A 22,197-nucleotide genomic window follows, 5' to 3' on the forward strand; every position below is an offset into this window, starting at 1 on the left:
AAATATGAATAATCACCATTTACTATGCAAAATGTTTGGTAATTGTTGTAAACTGCCCTTTTGCTAGCAGATATTTGTCATTGATGTATGATAAATAATATCAAAAGATAATAAAATTCAGACGTCAATTCATTTAGGCTACTTAAGTAAAATGTTTGTAGTAAATTTCCCATATTATATCAAAATGGCATCTCAACAAAAATAAAATGACAGAAAGTTATCTGAATACCAGGGTGCCAGTCTTCACAAGGTTCTCAATGGGACTAGTTGGTGACGTTTTTGAGGGCGTGGTCACAACGTTTCTGGACCGTTAGCCAAGATTATCAAAAGATGGAACTTTAACCAAGACATGATCACAACGTTGCTATAAAGTAATGTCACGCTGACGAAAATACGACTAACTGGTGACGTCATCAGAACGCACTGTGTTTGCTGGGCAGATGTACAGAAAGGCTGTACAGTACAGTTGTACTTTATTTGTGGTTAATCAGACACTTTAATTGGCAGGTGTACACTACTTAGTATTTAACATGGGTTTGGATGTGATTGGTTGATTCTGAACACATTCCTAATCTTTAAAGAGTGTACACACTTATGCAAGCTAGATACTCCGCTTTGCGCCATGGCTGCCTCGGGGTGTGCATTATTTTCTAATAATTCAATGGACCAGAGTCAATTATTCCTTATTTAATTTTTTCTTCATCACAAAAACCTGCCATTTTAACATCAGTGTGCAGAATTTTTATATCCACTGTGAAATCGTGCTGATACAGGCCAGCAGCTTCAATGTTCACAATAACCATTAGAATGGGGGAAAATGTGATCTCAGTGATTTTGTATGTGGTATGATTGTTGTTGCCAGGCAGGCTGATTTCAGTTTTCCCTTAACTGCTTATCTCCTGGAATTTACTCAGAATGGTGAAAAAGTAAAAAAAAAAAAAAAAAAAAAAAAAACATCCAGTTGAGCTGACGGAAAGGGGGCAGAAAAGATGGGCAGTGGAGGCTCAACAGTTAAGACTCTGGGTTACTGATCAGAAGGTTGTGGGAGCAAGCCCCAGCACCACCAAGCTGCCACTGTTGGGCCCTTGAGCAAGGCCCTTAACCCTTTCTGCTCCACAGCTGCCATATCATTACCCCAACTTCCTAACAAGCTGGGATATGCGAAGAAAAGATTTTCATTGTGCGGTAATAAGACTTAAATAGTAACAACAGCAGAAAACCAGCAGGTTGTGCTGCAATCATGTCAACATAGATCTCAAAGAAATGTTTCCAACATTCTGGAATCAATGCCATGAAGAATTGAGGCTGCTTTGAAAGCAAAGGGAGGCCCTACCCAGTATTAGTCTAGTGTTCCTTATAAAGTGTTCAATGAGTGTAAATTATGTTGAAAGTTTTGATGTATTAATACCCCCATCTAGTGGTGCATTATGATAACAACATGGACGCAATAAGTCAATAAAGAAAAAGTTTAAACGTTTTAGATAGCTGCAACAATAGAAATGGCTATAGTACAGGGCAAGTTTATAAATAATTATAAAATATACTGAGTAAAATAATTAAATTCTTTTAATCATGTCATTTAATATTTTATTTACAAAAGATACAGATTTGTGCAATTTATTTTTTTACTTGTGTAACTACTTCATAATCTTTAACTGAGAATAACTGGCACTGTATATATTAAATTAGAAATCTATCAGGCCAGATTTATACACATACACGTTTAGTTATAGAGTCATAACGCGGTGTGTTAACGTCAACACTTTTAACTTGCCTGTGTTCTATGTTGTAGTGCTGAGGATTTTCCCAAAGTGAAAAAAACATGAAACTTTTGTCGAAATTCAGTTTATAATCAACACAAAACAACGACTGCTGAGTAAAGGTGAGTGATCTCTCTAATAAACACTTGTAGACAGGAAGTATTTGTTTATAGTCCGTGTGTGTTTAGGGAACAAGAAGCGGCTCTCAGGTCACACTTCTGAAATAGTTTTTAGGTTTTATTTTGGTAAGGAGAGTAGGAATATTAAATCCCTAAAATGATAAAAACATTAATCGATTAATCGATAATCAATAAAATATAAATGAATTTACAAACGTGGAATTTGTTTTTAGGGGAAGTAAAGTGGTGAATTTATACTGTATGCTAAAGTCCACTCAGTACAACAAGAACAAATAAAACACTTGTGTATCCTTCACCTATGAACCTCCTATCACTAGGTCATAAATTCCCAGCCCTGGTTCTGAAAAACCTCCTGTCCTTCAGTGTCTTCCTGCTTTATCACACCTTATTCAACTAATCAGCTAATAAACATCTTCACTTAGAGCAGGTAAACACTAAACTGTGCAGGACATTACAACTGGTTCTTTTCTAAATGTATTTCATGGCTTTTGCTCTGTGGTGACGCTTTTTACTGCTAAAATGGGTTAAAGGTTATTGTATATAGTTATTAACTGGCATTATATAAGCATTAATGAAACAAGAAACAGATCGTGTCATTTATCCAGGGACTGTTGAACAAATTAATAATGATTAGTAACACCTCCTCATTAAGTAAATTATCCAATTAGCCAATCATTACGTAGAACTTTGTTGAATTAACGTTGGAAGTGATTGTGGCTTTAAGCCTACAACCCCATACACACATGACATATGTCACCTGAATGCCAGAAAAAGAGCTGAAATTTAATGTTACATACATTACGTATTTAACTTTTGAGCCAGATGCTTAGTTCTAGTTATGTCAGTTATCATGTTTGTGTGGTGCTGTTATATCCAGCTTTAGTCTTGTGTTAATGACAGTCCTCCATGATGAAGACAGTGTGGAGCTGTGATGAACACAAGGCTGCAGTTGGATATAACAGCACCACTCAAACATGAAAAACTCACATCACAATAAAGATAAAAGTGCTCTTAATAGTGCAGCCTCTGGGCCTCATTTATCAATGCAGGATTTGTGAACGTTTCAGAAATGTTGATTTTCTTCATACTCGAATGCATATGTTGAAGAATCCTCATCACCCATAAATTACCAGGCACATGCCGATCCCAGCTGATTTGCATTTGGTGAGACCCACAAAACACCATAAAAGGCTACGTTCACACAGCAGAAATGACGAGTAAATGGCAAGAAAAAGGATTTCTCAGAGGTATAAATGAAAGTTATTTTGACTCACGTCTACAACAATCCCTTAAAACGGCCCAGCTCTGGATCTGAAATACAGAAAAGGCAGATTAGATGTGTATACAGTGTATAAAGTGAGGTGAAAAGAAAATGGTTTGACATGAAATCTGAAAAAATATATCTACTGTACCCAGGTGATCATGGACCCCAAGCATGCTAGAAAGCCTTTATGATCTCTGCGATGTTTGAAAAGCAGGAAGTGAACGGTCTGTAGCACATTAAGGAGTACAGATTGCACCTAGAGACATACCAAAACACTCATCATCTTAGTTTTGGCTCTAAAAAAAAAAGTGTTGTGCAGGATTAAAAGATGATGATGTGGCTAAAGTGATTTCAGATTTTTATTTCAACCCAGCAGGAACAATTCTGCAATAAAACCCTTAGCTACACTGGCCCTTTCCTCGCTTGAACTAGGTCAAAGTCCCTATTATCATGGAGACTCTGTGAAATTCAAACATAACTTTATACCTATAATTTACTTACAGTATTTACTAATTACAGTAATCAAATAACAAGTTAGTAAATTGTGTAATTTAGTTTAATTTAGGGAATTTTCTTTGTTTATTTATAGGTCTACATATCTAGTTGTCACAACTTTCTTCAGTAAAATTGAGCTAGCTAATTAGCTGCTTAGATGGAAGACACAACAAATATATACTTCAATAACTCTAACTTTCTCTATTTTCTATATAACTCACCAGGCACCACTGGGATACAGGTTTGCTAATATCAGCAAATTATGAGTCCAGTATACACAATAAATATATAACTATAATAAATAGATAACTAAGCATGTTCAGATTTTTTTCTCAGTAATTTAGTTTAATAACTCAGACAATACTGTTATATTAATGCAGCACCAAAGGCATTTTCCACTTGGATGTAAGTTTTTATGTTACAGTGAGTTAACACTGATTTGGTCTATAAGAAGCTATAAGAAGTTAACTTCATTTTAGTGTACCTTAAATAAATATTACATATTGTATTATAAAAAGTAAATATTACAAATCTTGCAATTAATAAATATTGTAAATATTATAAATGTTGTATTACCAAGCATTACATTTCTGTTTTCTAAAACAAATGCTTGGCTTTAAAGCTTATGCATGTATATGTTTATTTATTTGTGTATATTTATATATGTTTGAATGTGAACTGTGGCACGTACCAGCAAAAGAGATCAGTCCTGATCATACACATCTGTGTGTCCATGACCAATAAACTTTTTTTACTGATAGTGACAATGGATCACGCTAATCCTGAACAAGCTGCTGGATCTCTGCAGTTCAAAAAGAAGTAAGCAGTTATTTTATTTAAGGCATGAATATTTATTGAAAATATAAAGACTTTATGTACATCATAGAGCGGGGGTTAAACTTAGATTCTGCCCAGGCATCAGTGAACATCATGAGCCTTTAAAGGGCAATAAATTAAAGCTAATTTTTGCCGCATTATTATCTGTTCTATTGATCAACACCAATAACCTAGGCTCTGAAAGTAGAATAGAACATTTCTAGGAAAATAAGTTAAAGTTAAATAAGTTTAAAAAGTTAGAGTTTACACTAGAAAAGCGTTTGCTCCATCATCCAGACATCACGAGTTCGAATCGCGATGATGTCATCCATGGCTGGAAGAATGGCCACTCTCTCTCCCCTATCAATCACAGTGACACTAGCCAATCATGCATGCAGTAGCACTTTCCTCCAAGTGTGTTACAGCGCCCCCTAATGGTGCATGAGCAGCAGTTCAAAAATATGCAGTCTTTTCACATGAACAGCCTTCACCCTAAAATAAAAATCCCTAAAAATGTCCGACCACTCTAGCACTAATCTTTTTAGTGATTGTCTACTGACTGACGTTAATGAGAATCTACAGCCAGATAAATTATTAATAGCAAAACGTATATGTTGTTGAATAGTGAAACCAAGGAAAAGATATCAGACTCTTCAGGACCCAGCAGTTCCTCCATGAACAGAGATGTGTTTATAGAACCTCCAGGAAATCCCTCATCTACACACAGGTAACATCTTCATTAAACTACTTAAAGCCACTTCATAAAACTACTAACTTTATATAACTATGAAATAATATCTATTTCGAATAAAGTTAATATTATAGACACATAAAAGAGCACCTCAGGCCTGTACGTGTTGTGTAATCTGTAGACCATCAAATACGAGAAAATACTAATTAGTGCCACAATACAAACTTTACAAAACTACTAGAGTATTGCAAATTCACATCGAATAATTCTTTAATATTCAAAATAATTTGGTTCAAATTTAGACTAGAAGGTTAAATTTCATGGATGAACTCTGATGTCTTGACAGAGATAAACATGCTAAAAGAGTTAAACGATATATTTTGCACTCATTAATTTTAAAATGTTTAACAGTTAAGCAGGTAAAGATTAAAAGGCTAAAAGGTTATAATGGTTAAAGGTTAAAATCATAACAAGTATGTTTAAATGTTAAAAGGTAAAACATAAAAAACTAAAGCATTAAATAATTAAAACATCTCTGAAGAGTAAAACATTAAAAGGTTAAAACTTGTAGTTAAATATGGGAGATATGTGCCACATGGTTGCCAGGTTGTTGATAAGTAAGTGAGAAATAACTAAAGGAATTTGGTCAAGTTAGTAAAGTTTAATAAAATACTATTTCATACTGAATAAATGTTACTGTTGTGTGTGTGTGTGTGTGTGTGTGTGTGTGTGTGTGTGTGTGTGTGTGTGTGTGAGCAGTGCAACAGAAATAAAGAGATCAGACTCACCAGTACCCAGCTGTGTGTCCATGAAGAGTGATGAGTCTATGGGTTTACCACAAGAATTTAAAGAGAAGAGAGAATCCACACCAGAACGGTAACAAACATTTACATGTTTGTTTACATTTACTTGTAATGTAAATTTACATTTACTTTATTAGGAACACCTGTACACCTTCTCATTCATTCAATTAGTCGATCATGTGACAGCAGCACAATGCATAAAATTATACAGATACAAGTCACACACAGAGAAACCCTGATGATGGATCTTCAGTGGTTAGAAACTTCTTGTTGAGAGATCAGAGGAGAAAGGGCAGACTGATTTGATCTGACAGAAAGGCTATGGTTACTTAAATAACCACTCTTTACAAAAGTGATGAAGAGAAAAGCATCTCAGAAAGCAAAACACATTGTAGCTTGAGGCTTCACCAGCAGCAGACCACATCAGGTTCCACTCCTGTCAGTCAAGAACAGGAATCTGAGGATATAATGGGCACAAACTCACCCAAACTGGATAGTTGAAGATTGGGGAAAATGTCACCTAGTCTTTAATTGTCCACTCCATCTGGCACTAACAACCATGCCATGATCATAGATCACATTTTCCCCCCATTCTAATGTCCGATGTGCAAATTAACTGAAGCTCTCGACCTGTATCTGTATAATTTTGTCATTTGTATCCATCAGGTTTAGTTACATTTGCATTCTCTGAAACATTGATCATTATTTTATTAAATTAGAGGCTAAAGTTCAAACCATAATTTTAAGTAATGTGGATAATGGTGTAATAAAATGGACAAGTGCATGATATTTAAAACTTTTGTATTCGCAGTGTCCTGCAGGGAGCAAGAGAGAAAATACAACAGATCATAATCACAGATACAGGGTAAGATCAAACTCAGCATGACAATAGTATTTTAATCATTATGCTGGTATTATAAACATCTCTCCAGTCACTTTGTGCTGAGTATTTCTACAGATAATGAGGATAACAAGCACATATACATTTGACTGAAGAAAAATGACAGAGATTGTGCTTGATATCTCACCACATGTCTATTACCATTTTACAGGTGTACGTCTGTAAGCACTGAACCTCATCTTCAGGAGAGATGCAAATTAAATCTAATAAAGAAGTTTCAGCATGTAAATGAGGTGATAACAAACCAGGGAAACCCAACACTTCTGCATGAGATCTACACAGAGCTCTACATCACAGAAGGAGACAGTGGAAAAGTCAATAATGAACATGAGGTGAGACAGATCGAGGCAGCATCCAGGAGAGCAGCAACAGAGGAAACACCAATCAAATGCAATGACATCTTTAAGCCCTTATCTGAAGAAGACAAACCCATCAGGAGTGTTCTGACAAAGGGAGTCGCTGGCATTGGAAAAACAGTCTCTGTGCAGAAATTCATTCTAGACTGGGCTGAAGGGAAAACAAATCAGGATGTTCATCTCATATTTCCACTTCCTTTCAGAGAGCTCAATTTAATGAAGGATCGAAACCTGAGTCTGATGGAGCTTCTTCATTTCTTTTATAAGGAGATAAAAGAAACAAACATTTCCAGCTTGGACAAAGTTCTGTTCATTTTTGATGGTTTGGATGAGTGTCGTTTCCCTCTGGATTTCCAGAACACAGTGAGGTTGTGTGATGTAACTGAATCAGCATCAGTGCATGTGCTGCTGATAAACCTGATCAAAGGGAATCTGCTTCCCTCTGCTCTCATCTGGATCACCTCCCGACCAGCAGCAGCTGATCAAATCCCCTCTGAGTGGGTCCATCGACTCACAGAGGTACGAGGGTTCAGTGACCCACAGAAGGAGGAATATTTCAGGAAGAGGATCAGTGATCAGAACCTGAGCAACAGAATCATCACACACCTGAAGTCATTAAGAAGCCTCTACATAATGTGCCACATCCCAGTCTTCTGCTGGATTTCAGCCACTGTTCTAGAGAGAATGTTTTGTGAAGCAGAGAGTGGAGAGATCCCCAAGACTCTGACTCAAATGTACACACACTTCCTCATCATTCAGACAAACTTCCTAAAGGAGAAGTACGAGAGCAGAGAGACAGAAATAATTCTGAAACTGGGTAAACTGGCTTTTCAGCAGCTGATGAATGGCAACCTGATCTTCTATGAGGAAGACCTGATGAAGTGTGGCATTGATGTGACAGAAGCATCAGTGTATTCAGGTGTGTGTACACAGATCTTCAGAGAGGAGTTTGGGCTTCACCAGAGTAAAGTGTACTGCTTTGTTCATCTGAGCATTCAGGAACACCTCGCAGCTCTATATGTGCACCTGACATTCATGAATGAAAAGAGAAATGTTCTTCAGCAGAGTCTGTTGTCTAAAATGTTGCTGAATCTAAGAGAAATTACAATCTCAGATGTCCACAAGAGTGCTGCAGATCAGGCTTTACAGAGTGAAAATGGACATCTGGATCTTTTCCTTCGCTTTCTTCTGGGTCTCTCACTGGAGTCTAATCAGATCCTCTTACAAACTATAGTGACACAGACAGGAAGTAGCTCCCACAGTAACCAGGAAACAGTTCATTACATCAAGAAGAAGATCAGAGAGAATCCCTCAGCAGAGAAATCCATCAATCTGTTCCACTGTCTGTATGAACTGGATGATCAATCTCTAGTTGAGGAAGTCCAACACTACCTGCAATCTGGAAATTTTAAACAAATCAATCTTACCTCTTCTCAGTGGTCAGCTGTGGTGTTTGTGTTACTGACATCAATGCAGGAACAGGATGTGTTTGTCCTTAATAAATATACCAACAAACACTGTACATCAGACGAGGTTCTTCTGAAGCTCCTGCCTGTGGTTGCAGCATCCAGAAAAGCTCAGTAAGTAATGCTGAATATATCTGTTACACATAGGTGCTATAGACCTTCCAATTTCAGAGGAGTTCAAAGCTGCAATAGTCTGTATGAAATCTGGAAAATTGCCAGAGGCAGATGGCTTTCCAATTAAATATTTTAAAAAATATGTTGAAATACCGTCAGGCATTGGAATCTGAAGTATTATCTTGTGCTTACATGGAAACATAATAATAACAATAATAATACAATAATAATAATGATAACACTAGTACCTAAAAAAGATAGCCAATCATGTCACAGCAGCACAGTGCATAAAAACATGCAGATACAGGCCAGCAGCTTCGGGTATTGTTGACGTCAAACATGAGAATGAGAGAAAAAAATTTTTAGCTCTGTGAGTTTAACCATGGTATGCTTGATGGTGCTGGATGGGCTGATCCGCAGGGAATTTCACACAGAACAGTCTATAGAGTTTACACAGAACTGTGTAGGAGGAAAAAATAAAAAATAAATGCATCCCGTGTGCGGAGCTGTAGGCTGAAACACCTTGTTGATTTCTCAGAGGAGAATGACCAGGCTGGTCTGAGCTGACAGGAAGTCTATAGTAACTCAAATAAGCACTCTTTATAACCATGGTGAACAAAAAAAACATCAGAAAACACATCCCATCAAACTATGAGGTGGATGAGCTACAACAGCAGAGGATTACAACGGGTTCCACTGCTGTCACGAATCGTGACGGAGCAGAGATAGAACGGATGCAAGTGCAGTATGAACAGTTGTTTATTTAAAAGAGACAGGCAGACAAATCCAAAACGTGATCCAAAACGTAATCCAAAACAAGCGAAGGTCAGGCGATCGGCAAACAGGTATACACGGGGCAAGGCTGGAATCTAGGTCGTGGTCACGGAAAACAGGGTCGATATACCAAAACGAGAAACGAACTATGACGAGGAACTGGGAGCGGATAATCCAGCGTGAACTAACTCTAAACATGGACCGTGACTGTGACTACGACTACGACTACGACTACGACTACGAACTACTCTAACTCTATGATAATCTTCCGCCTTGTGTACTGGGAGGCGCGGTATATATGCGGACATGATCAGCGTCTAAATCGCTAGCAGCTGAGGGCAATACAGACCCACTTGAAATCCCAGCCAATGACAGAACAGGGAGGAGACATGACAGAAACATAAACAAAACACACGTGTCCAGATGTCACTACTGTCAACAACGGAAAAGCAGGTGCTCGCGCATTCGCGCTTAGAGCACGCTGCTTCAAGGGGGAATCATGACATCAGCCAAGAATAAGAATCTGACGCTATCATGGGCACAGACTCACCCAAACTGGACAGATGAAGACTGGAAGAAGACTAGCGGATTTTTTTCCTCCTAATCTTCAACTGTCCAGTTTATGTAAGCCTGTGCCCATGATAGCCGCAGATTCTGGTTTTTGACTAACAGGAGTGGAACCTGATGGGGACTTCTGCTGCTTTAGCCTATCCACCGCATGATTTTTGTGCATGCTAATATGCTTTTTTGCTCACCTTTGTTGTAAAGATTGACTATTTGACTTATTATACACATCCTGGCAGCTCAAACCAATCTTGCCATTACCCTCTGACCTCTCTTATCAACAAGCCGTTTCCACCCACAGTGTCACGCACTCAATGTTTTCTGATTTTCCACACCATTCTCTGTAAACTCTAGCGACTGTTGTCCCAGGAGATCAGCAGTTTCTGAAATACTCAAAACAGCCTATCTGGTAACAATATCCATGCCATGATCAAAGTCACAGAGATCACATTTTTTCTTCATTTTATGTTTGATGTGAACATTAACTGAAGCTCTTGGCCTGTATCCTAACCCTAACCCTAATTTTTCTGTAATGCCGTGCTGCCACATGATCCAGTAATCATAAATCCAACCAAAATTGGTTGGAAATACAGGAAGGACCTCAATACTGTAATCTGTGCTAGAAACTCTAGGTCTTCATAGTCTCAATAAATGAGAGAATGACTGATCTCAGGTGTGGTGAACTAGGAGTGTTTTAAATATTTGCTGAATTAATATAAATGAATATAAATCTGTGACTTTCAGTTGCACTATGTTCTTTCCATCAGGTTTAATAAATGTGGCCTGAAAGAGAGAAGTTGTGATGAGTTGGCCTCAGTACTTGGCTCAGAATCATGCAGTCTGAGAGAACTGGATCTGTCTGAGAATAAATTCAGAGACTCAGGAGTGAAGTGTCTCTCTGTTGGACTGGAGAATCCTCACTGTAAACTGGAGACACTGAGGTAAGATCATCTCTCTGAGAGTCACATGACCCGGAATATCATTTGTTTGTGTAAGGTCTAAATCTGTGTGCACAAAATAGCTAAATCTCAACATTTAGATTTATAAACATAAGTTCTAAACAATAAAAAACTAGTCCCACATCATTTGTTCTCTGCGGAAGATTTTAACATGCGTATTTTCTTGTTTTTGTTTTATTATGATGTCATTTAGTTTAATTATTATTTGCAAAATAGGGCCATGATTCTGATTTCACAAAGCATAAAGTGAAAGCGAATAATTTTTCAAACTGTGCATAGTTTTCAAGTCTTTTATTTATCGTTTACACAGCATGTCAAGATCCATGCACAATGCTTGTGATGTGAACACTGAGGAACTTGAATTACCTGCCTCATTTGACAACAGCTCTGTTGATGTTTATGGATGTTGTCGTGGAAAACAATCTTTCCAGCCTAAGTCAAAAACTTCAGAGACAGAGGGTTAGTAGATGTCAGAAAGTAAATAAACTTTATTGAAACAATAAAGTGAGACAGTCTGCAGAAAGTCCGAATTATACGTACACATTATCCCTACGTGGGGCATTCGCCATTTCTTTCTAGAAACAAACCATTGCCTTAACTAATTAATATCTGTATCTTAACTAATATCTTAATATATGTGGCACGTGTTGTCAGTTGTATTTTCTTTAAAACTTTTACCAGACCAGGGTTTTTAACTTTGTCCCATAATTCACCCTATAGTCTCAGCCTGGTACCATTCCTCCTGGAAGTGTTATCTTTTATTTTGATACTGATTTGCAAGCTTAGAGGGCTTTGGTTGGAAACCCAGTCCTGGTGAGTGTCTAAGTGCTTTTTTTATTGCCATAGAGTGAAGCTGCTTTAGACTAACACAAGGTTTTGAATTCACACACTTAGAATGTCACTTGTTAGAAAGTGTTATATAGTTTTAGATTTTATGCCTGCTATGCAGAGAGGTACGGGCTGACACGGAAAGCAATTAGGCCTACTGTTCAGTAAGACACAGAATTCATCTAACTCAATACAGACTTAGAATATAACTTGATCAACAAGTGTACTATGGATTTAGATAATGCTTCCCACTAATAATTCTAACTATTGGCTATACACACTAGATTATACCTTATTAACATATCCAAATATCAGTAAACTTTGTAGTTACACACATTGTTTACACTTTATATGCTATATATTTCCCTCGTCTGGGACTTACTAAGTCCCACCTTCACCAAGAGAGTAATCTCACAATCCGGTCCCTTCTTTAACACTAACTCGTGATCAATGAATGATCACGTCAGCCATCTACCAACGACCCAAATCCTGAAAGCACTCTCTCTGGATACCAGAAACAAACATCTCCTCTCCCATTGGCTAGAAAGGAGTAAAAGATTCTGTCTCCCTTTCCCTAACCACAAAAATCAAAAGAGTGTTTATGAGCATGCATTTGGTTCAACACTTGCCCGTGGTTGTCACGGTTATGTAGAATACACAGTTGATTAAGCACATATAGCTGATACATGTATAGACAAACATGAGTACAAAACAATTTTCTCAGTTTGATTACAATGATAAATCAGACAGTGATCACCTTGTCTCTTAACACACTTGATTATATTTTAATACAAAAAATAGAAAAGCAGAAAAATAAAAAATCCATCACATCCTTTCTCAGGGGATGTCTTAGCAATGTTTGTCTTTGACCCAGATACTTTGCGTATCGCAGGGGGTCACCCTTGGGGAGAGGTCAGGCTAGAATTTACACCCAGGGCATGGTTCATCAAGTCTCTTCTTCATCCTCACTTGAGGAACTGGAATCGGTTTCATCCTGCTGCAGCTGGTCAGAGATCCACTCTGGCTCATTGATTGTCGCAATCAACTCTAGTTCAGTACTGTTTTGGAGACGAGTCAAAGGCTGGTGGAAAGGTTGTCCTGGAAGGGATGTCTACTTGGGCCTACTTCTCCTTCAGCAGGTTTATTAGGCTTGTCAGAACTGCTCTCAGCAGCAGGATCCCTTTTTCCTCCTGCTCTGTTGGTACGACCCTTGACTGACCTTCTCCTTTGCCATCGCCTGAGACTGCCATTGGTTCTCCCTTACCTTCATTTAGGCCTTCTCTCATGTCTTGGCTTGTTCTTTCTTCTGAGATGTCAGCCACTGGATCGCCCCCTTTGATCACCTGATCCTCCTTACTCCTAGGTCTTAATCTAGGTGCTCACTTTGTATGGCCATTCCCTTCTGGGCTCGAACACCCCTAGGTACACCTGTTCTCCAGGAGTTACTGGACAAGGAACTTTTGTCTCCTCTCTCGGTCCCCAGTTCTGTTCCTGTGAGTAGATAGCTTTATACATAGCAGTTAGTTATCTCGTATATGTTCTTAGTTTCATCTGCAATTACTCCAGCGGCAGTTCTTTATAAGGACCTCTCAGATATGGCACAGACATGGATCGACCCGTAAGCATTTCATTCAGTGTTAGATGAATATTTCCGTAAGTCTGCATGCTATAGGTCATTAGTGCAAGAGGTAGAGCATCTACCCAAATGAGTTTAGTGTCAGCACAATTTTGTTAAGCTTCGCCTTAAAGATACCACTTACCTTGTCCACTATTCCCTGTGACTGAGGGTGATAAACACATCAAAATGTTACTTTATTCACAGTTACTGTAACACTGTTTTTTAAACAAACGCTGAGCCATTGTCAGAGCTAATCTGAGATGGTATGCCAAATCTAGGAATTACCTCTCTGGTCAAAAATATAACTACTGCTCCTGCAGTTTGGCCTGCTGATGGCATTGCCTCCCTCCATCTGCTAAACCTGCATATCACCAAGTGCTTAAACGGCCCTTTGGGCATTGATATGTGCCCTATTGATACTGATTTTGCCTTTCTGACATTGTTTTGAGCACAAATTTTACATTCAGATAAAAAGAAATCCACCATTGCCTGTAAGTACAGAGACCAGTACTCTTGCTCTTTTATGTTTCTCATAATTTCCCCTCGCACACTGGTTAAAACCATGCGCATCTGAAATTCATACAGTGGGAAGTACAGTAGGTGCAATCAGAATTCAATTAAACTATTTGTTCGGTATGTTAAAGTGGCGTTCCAACACTTTTTCTAAAACCTCATTGCTTTCAAACCACTCCGAACAGATGACACAATCCATGGGCATAAGCAGAGTCAGTATCTATATATTAGCAATTCTACCCTTAACCAGCTCGTACTCTGTAGCGATAGCTTTTAATTCAGCCAATTGGGCAGAGCAGGGGCTCATAATGTTTGTGAAATTTCAGACACAAAATCTTTCAGATGGAATGTCTAAAAAGTTCAAATTTAGGCTCAAGGACATATGAATTTTGCGGGATCGTGATTGTTCTCAGTGACTGGCTCCACAGAATTAATTAGGCAATACAACACTACAGTTGGTGTGTTAGGCACACTAGCAGGTTTAATAGTTAAATTTTGGTTGGCACATAGAATAACCTCATATCCTGTTCTTTGTTGAGCTGTCATGTGTTGCATGCGGATGTACTACAAAATGGAAGTAACCTGGTGTGATGAGTTTAAGATCAATGTGTGAGAGAGCCATTTTGCCAGTAGTCTGTACTAAGAGAGCAGCTCCAGCCATGTCACGCAAACGTGCTGGCAATCCTTGTGCCACCAAATCCAATGTTTTCAATAAATAATGTAGGGAATTTAGCCAGTGGTGGGCGGCGCACGGACACACAGGAGGCCGTTTTAGTGTTATTCGTGGAGACATCTTTATTCAGGACGGTCTGTGAGGGGAGTGCGAGTGCGTGGGTGTGTATGTGTGTGTGTGTTGAAGTGCGATCGTGCAGTGAGGGTTTCAGTCATCTGCGGGGTTGACGGGGTCAAGCTGGGGGTTTCCTGAGTGGCGGGAATCCCGGTCTGCCGTCGGGCAAGGCCACGGTTGCAACCAGGGGGTGGGGTCTTTGCTTGCATCGGAATCGTCTGGAAAGAAAACACACACCAGCGATTAGCAGACATGCTCTTGTCAAAATCGTCTGAAAACACACAACAGAAACTTGCGCACGTGCACTGACAGCCTTCTCTCTCGTTGTGCGCGGAATATTGCCCTTTTATACTCTCCCCTTTCTTCTGTGAAACGCACCATTCAGCAGCCATGTGGGTGTCGGCAGCCCCACCCCACCACGTGCTCTCCAGCTGTCCAAAACATTGGTGGTGCTGAAGTGGAGCTGTCTCTTCAGCACCACCGTGGCAGTCGCGGGAGGAGTGGTCTTTGTCTCTTGTGCGCCAGCCGCCGGCCTGTCGCCACAATAAGCTCAGTCACATATAAGAGAAAGTATTTTTTGTGGTTTGCCAGCCATCGTACAGGTGCAGAGCATAGGTCCATTCAATCTCATGTTTTTCCTTAGAACACCTGACTCTCAGTATTTTGTCATGAAAGAGCGATCAGTGATCCACTGAAGACCATAGTTGATAACATCCAGGAAGCTTAACATTTGTTGTGTGGTATGGGGCGGAGGATGGTAAATGGTCTGCACTTATATAGCGCTTTTATCCAAAGTGCTTTACACTGTGTCACATACACCCTTTCACACAGACACTCACACACCAGTGGTAGCAGAGTTTGCCATCAGGGGTCCAGTGTCGTGCCCAAGGACACTTTGGCATTGAGTCATGTCGGCCGGGAATCAAACCGCCAACTATACGATTAGTGGACAACCCGCTCTACCACCTGAACCACAGCCACCCAACAATATAGTCAGCAATATAGTGAATAGTGAACAGTATTCGGACAGAGGTGTGCTTAATTATGGGAATGGCAAAGTCTGTAGATCTGTGGGAGCAACAGAAGTTGAGAGGTGTCTTGTAAACTGGAAATATTGTGGTCTTGTTGAAGCATACTGGGATAGATGACAGATATTGTAACAGATTGGAGATGTCAGTAAAGGCCTCTACTAACTTGATGGCGCATGCTCTGAGGACCTGGCCATGGATGCCATCAGGTCCTGGTACCTTGCATGGATTTAAGCATATGGAGTAGGCCACATCTGATACAGACAGGACTAGTGTCTGTTGAAGAAGTTTTATCACCTGTGTGTCTTCAACTGAGAGAGTGAAGGGTGTGTCAATGTCTCTCTGCAGGTTGTGTGATTGTGATTTCTCAGATGAAGGGTGTGCTGCTCTGACTTCAGCTCTGAGATCAAACCCCTCACACCTGAGAGAACTGGATCTGTCTGAGAATAAAATCAGTGACTCAGGAGTGAAGTGTCTCTCTGCTGTACTGGAGAATCCTCACTGTAAACTGGAGACACTGAGGTAAGATCATCTCTCTGAGAGTCACATGATCTGCTCCTCAGTAAGACACATTCTCTAATAGTGAGACTGAAGCAGAGGTTTTAGGTTCACCATCAAATATCCTGAGGAGATCATTACATTTCAGTGCACACTGATTAATTTGATTCTTACTTATCTGATTACAATATTAGTTGTATTTTCTACATATTCAAAACCATAATGTGAATTGTTCTACTCATAATTGGTTGAATGCTGGAGTTGCCAAAACAAACCACCTAATTGACTTTAATTATTAGCGATGTTAAATATAATCAGGAAGATGTACGCATGCTTCTTTTTAAAAATGAAACACTGTCTCTTGATTACAATTTTAGATGAACAGTAATAAAGCATATGAAAACCACTTGAAAACAGTCAAAGATTTAAGAACACATATTACAAATATGTTATTGCTATAGGTACAGAGCTGGCAAATATCTAAAGTATGTCAAATATATGTAAGCGTATCAATACAACTAGCAACTTCAGTGCTTGGACGCCTTATAAAGTTAAAAAAAAATTGCTAAAACACACAATTCCTCAAACACAAAAAGAATGTTTTTACTGGCATAATATTCATGATTAAGATGTTGTATATCTTACTGATTAAAGACTGCAGTGACTCTTTGATAAGTGTCATTGTCTCTCTGCAGGTTGTGTAGTTGTGGTGTCTCAGTTGAAGGCTGTGCTGCTCTGAATTCAGCTCTGAGATCAAACCCCTCACACCTGAGAGAACTGGATATGTCTTGGAATGACCTCAGAGACTCAGGAGTGAAGCGTCTCTCTGCTGTACTGGAGAATCCTCACTGTAAACTGGAGACACTGAGGTAAGATCATCTCTCTGAGAGTCACATGACCTGCTCCTCAGTAAGACACATTCTCTAATAGTGAGACTGAAGCAGAGGTTTTAGGTTCAGCATCAAATATTCAAAGGATGAATATATAATTTCACTCCACACTGATTAATTTAATTCCTAATTATGTGGTCACTGATCAATATTAGTTGTGTTTTTACATATATTTGATGATACTGATCATACTGGTTTTAGTTTTTTTTTATTTGTTTATTTTATCTGCAAACATTTATTTCTAATAAATCCTTTATTAATTGACTTCAACAATTTATCATCTAAACATTTTTTGGTAAGCCAAAAACCCACACAATTTCAGTAACCAGATAATGTTCAGATAGCCATTTAGTCACCAAGCACATACACTAAAGCTATCATTAGTATAGTCTTAGTATATAATGCTACATTAACCTGATGTTTTTGTGTGTTCATAATTGTGTAATTTCACTGCTAGTGCTTTGTCATTTAAATTTATGCATGCAATACAACGGGATTAGTTTAGTATGTGAATTATTTGAACGATTTGTTTCCACACACTGAGACACACACCAAACCGAGAGTGGACAGTGTATCATTTTTGTCTGCAGGTTGACTGGTTGTGATACCTTATGTGAGGGATGTTCAGTACTGTTTTCAGCTCTGAGATCAAACCCCTCACACCTGAGAGAATTGGATCTGTCTGAGAATACTCTTGGAGACTCAGGAGTGAAGCGTCTCTGTACTGTGTTGGAAAATCCTCACTGTAAACTGCAGACACTGAGGTAAGATCATCTCTCTGAGAGTCACATAAGAAAAATAATTTAATTTCAGTACACACCGTTTAATTTGATTCCTAATTCTGTTTATAATATTTTAGCTTTCCTATAGAAATCAATATATCAGCAAAACTGATCAATTGACTGACCTCTAATTTCCTATATGTATTTTTGATTGTCCAGAAAAAGCTGTTGAAAGTCACTAGACCTGAATTCTGTATAAATACAAAAAGACAAAAAAGATTGGGCTTTGATGCAAATTTAATTTGTCTGTCATTAATATACTTTGTCACACTGACTGAAACAGGAGAGAAAGAGAGTGAATGACATGGCACGCATCCAGGGAACACAGCCAGGGGGTCACTCCAAAGCTTTATTTTTTTGTACCATTTGGGAACCCTGTTATATCTATTTTAAGAATGCATACATGCACTATATGGCCAAAAGACACCTGACCGTTACAACTATACAAGTTTTTTGAACATCCCATTCCAAAAGTATGAGCATTAATATAGAGTCGGACCCCTCTTTGGGGCTATAACAGCCTCCACTCTTCTAGGAAGGCTTTTGACAAGATTTTGGAGTGTAGCTGTGGGAATTTTTGCCTGCTAAATCAAAAGAGCATTATTGAGGTCCAGCACTGATGTCGTGATGTTGGGTGAGGAAGCCTTGCTTGCAACCAATGTTCCAGTTGATCCCAAAGATTTTCATTGGGGGTGAGGTCAGGGCTCTGTGCAGGACTCTTGAGTTGTCTTTATTGATGTCTTTATTGACCTTGCTTTGTCGCAGACAGGGGCACAGTTATACTGGAACAGGACTGGGTCTTTCCCAAACTAGTGCCACAATGTTGGAAGCATACAATTATCTAAAATGTATGCTGTAGCTTTAACAATACCTTTCACTACTAAACTAAGGGGCCCAAACCTGAAAAACACTCACAGACCATTGTGTGCAGAGTTAAACAAGAGATAAACCAGTCAAGTTCATCTGTGCTCATCTTCCAACTCTTTTAACTTTGTGTAGTCAAGATAACTACATTCATCTTATTTTACATTTATATTACATTTACATTTATTCATTGAGCAGATACTTTTATCAAAAGCAACTTACAAATGATGAAATACAAGCAGAAATAAAAATATCTTAAAAATATATAAATAATCATGCCTGATTTCCACTGCCTTTGGTGCTGTTTGAAATCTACTGAAAAGCTATTTTAAACTGTTATAATGCGGTCGTTTAACCATATGTGTTTTGGTCGTTGCAATCCGGAGATATCCGCAATACTAAAATGTGACACATGTTTAACTTGCGAGGATTTTTTTGTCCACACAGTCCTGAAGAATTAAGATCGGTGTCACATTAAGGCAGAAAATAGGATTTGTGTCACTTCATACTGGTAATGCGAATGTAAGAGTTTTTTTTTCTCTTGGAGATATTTGGTCCTCATAAGGAAGAGAAACAAACAGACATGTGCACATCCTCACAAACACAATAAATGGCATTTATGTTACTGTTACTTTGTTTTTTATATAATGCTTTCATGGTTTATTTCATAATGATTAAAGATTGAAATAGTTCCTCCTGAACTGAGAGAGTGAAGAGAGTGTCATTGTCTAACTACAGATTGGAACGTTGTGGTGTCTCAGATGAAGGCTGTGCTGCTCTGACTTCAGCTCTGAGATCAAACCCCTCACACCTGAGAGAATTGGATCTGTCTAAGAATAAACTCAGAGACTCAGGAGTGAAGCATCTCTCTGCTGTACTGGAGAATCCTCACTGTAAACTGGAGACACTGAGGTAAGATCATCTCTCTGAGAGTCACATGACCTGGTCATAATCATGCTGCATTCATGACAACTGGGAACTATTAAATTTCCAACTCAGAAAACATTCCCATATTAGAGTTTTCACATAAGCTCACCTGCCTAAAGTCAGAAATGAATGAATATAGTAATTATTCACAAAAACTTTATTTAAAGAGTTGCTTTGTCAGTGCTTCATTTATTTTTAAAGTAGATGTGAAAATTCACTATTAATATTGCCAAGAATGACATGTAAGAGCAGTTATTTTGATCAAAGTATTTAAGTTCAAATATAACCGGAAACTCAAAAGGCTTAAAAACCTTAAATCATACGGTTATTTCTTGTTCTCACTCTTCACTGAGTGCCATAATGTTGAACATAACAGAATAGCAAGTCATAAAAGTCGGATCAGAAAAAACGAGTTTGGAGAGTTGTTCAAATGAGTTGGAGAGCTATTGAAATGGATCTTTCCCACTGGGAAGTCAGACATTTCCCAGTGCCCACTTATTTAAGAACACAACATCAGTAAGGCACTGAGGCAGGTGGGGGTGTGGTGCACATGGTGGAAATGAGCAAAACAAATCAGATAATGCTGAGCGAACTGAAAAGCAGCCAAGTTTCTGTTGTATTCATATTATATATATATATATATATATATATATATATATATATATATATATATATATATATATATATATATATATATATATATATATATAGTCTCTTCTCTTTTGATTACTGTGCTATAGGCATAAGTTTACAGTAAAAGCACAGATGCAATCTCATTGCTCAGCCGTGATCTGCTGTGTTCTTGAGTAGCCTGCAGTTGAAATTGTCTCACTGGTGCTGAAAATCAAGCGTTACTCAGAGAAAAAATATGGAGATATGGAGCAGAATCCTCTTCCTGAGTTCGTCCAGTCTCTTGTCCAGATTAAGGAGCGGCAATATCAGGCAGTGGCATCATAAGATGTTAGCTCATATCAGGGGCGAGCAGGTTCCGTCTCCTCTTCTATCACCATGATAAAACCAGGCTGCAGACATTTACCTGGAAATTCATTAGTATAAATTAATAATGTGGTCAAGGAGTAAGTGGGGAAGACAGGCCCTCCTGAATGGACCAGCTGGATTAGTCAGCTGTTAGGAAAGCCTTGCTTGGGTGGGTTGGGCTGTTTGCAACACCACTGGCACTTCCAAAGGACTGGAAGAAGAGACAGTTTGGTCAGTTAGTTGTGGATTTAGGACTGGGTTGGCCCCTTGGAAATTAAAGCCGGATGAAATTTGTGCTGCATTGGTTGCAGACACTCTTCCAGGTACTGCACATGACAGTGACCAGGGAGGTGTGAGAAGCAGATAAGGTCCTGCCTCCTCTTCTCAAGCCTTTCACATATTTCCCTCTGGATTACAGAGCCCTCCAATAATATTGGCACCGTTGGTAAATATTAGCAAAGAAGGCTGCGAAAAATTATTTAACCTTTTGATCTTTTGTTGGAAAAATTCACAAAAATACTCTGTTCTCATGGATATCAAGGAATGATCTCAGATCCCTTGCTATCCAACCTCATCAGGCACTATAGGAGAAGATTCAGAGCTGTTATCTTGGCAAAGGGAGGTAGCACAAATTATTGACTAAAAAGGTGCCAATAATTGTTGCACACCTAAATTTAATGACTTTATATATATATATATATATATATATATATATATATATATATATATATATATATATATATATATATATATACCTGTGTTGTGTTTGCAATGAATTGTTTGATATCCATGAGTATTTTTGTGAATTTTTTTAAACACCTTGTTGATGAGAGAGATCAGAGGAGAATGACGAGACTAGTTTGAGCTGTCAGAATGTCTATAGTGACTCAAATAAGCAATTTTTACAACCAGAACACATTCTGAGCAGAAGAGCATCTCAGAATACACAAACATAGAACCTTGAGGTGGATGAGTTACAACAGCAGAAGACCACATAAGGTTCTCCTCCTGTCAGCCAAGAACAAAAATCTGAGGCTGTCATGGGCCTAAACTGAACAGCTGAAGATTAGAAAGATTATTTAAAAAAAAAAAAAAAAACTGTAGCCCATCCACCTCATGATTCGATGTTATGTGCATGCTGAGATTATTTTCTGCTCACCACAGTTGTAAAAGGTGATTATTTGAGTTACTGTATCCTTCCTGCCAGCTTGAACCAATATGGCCATTTTCCTCTAAGCGCTCTTATCAATAAAATGTTTCCAACAACAGAATTGTCACTCACTCAATACACACACAGTATATATTGCTGTTTTTTTTTTTTTTTTTTTTTTTTTTTTACTTATTACATATTCATATTTAATAAACAGCATTCATGGTAATA

General features: G+C 38.4%; 1 protein-coding gene across 1 annotated transcript in view; it reads left to right on the forward strand.

The window, feature by feature from the left end:
* LOC108257282 (NACHT, LRR and PYD domains-containing protein 12) overlaps positions 1 to 22,197 on the forward strand; it is a 77,215-nt gene that overhangs the window by 2,694 nt on the left and 52,324 nt on the right. Inside the window, exons 2-10 of the mRNA XM_053675372.1 lie at positions 1,793 to 1,882; positions 4,421 to 4,478; positions 5,101 to 5,202; positions 5,926 to 6,042; positions 6,781 to 6,834; positions 7,022 to 8,806; positions 10,912 to 11,085; positions 16,226 to 16,399; positions 17,071 to 17,244. Of these exons, the coding sequence (XP_053531347.1) occupies positions 4,426 to 4,478; positions 5,101 to 5,202; positions 5,926 to 6,042; positions 6,781 to 6,834; positions 7,022 to 8,806; positions 10,912 to 11,085; positions 16,226 to 16,399; positions 17,071 to 17,244 (2,633 nt within the window). The 5' untranslated portion in view covers positions 1,793 to 1,882; positions 4,421 to 4,425. The remainder of the gene's footprint in view (positions 1 to 1,792; positions 1,883 to 4,420; positions 4,479 to 5,100; positions 5,203 to 5,925; positions 6,043 to 6,780; positions 6,835 to 7,021; positions 8,807 to 10,911; positions 11,086 to 16,225; positions 16,400 to 17,070; positions 17,245 to 22,197) is intronic.

Source organism: Ictalurus punctatus, chromosome 24, assembly GCF_001660625.3.
Source record: "Ictalurus punctatus breed USDA103 chromosome 24, Coco_2.0, whole genome shotgun sequence".
Lineage (NCBI taxonomy): Eukaryota > Metazoa > Chordata > Actinopteri > Siluriformes > Ictaluridae > Ictalurus > Ictalurus punctatus.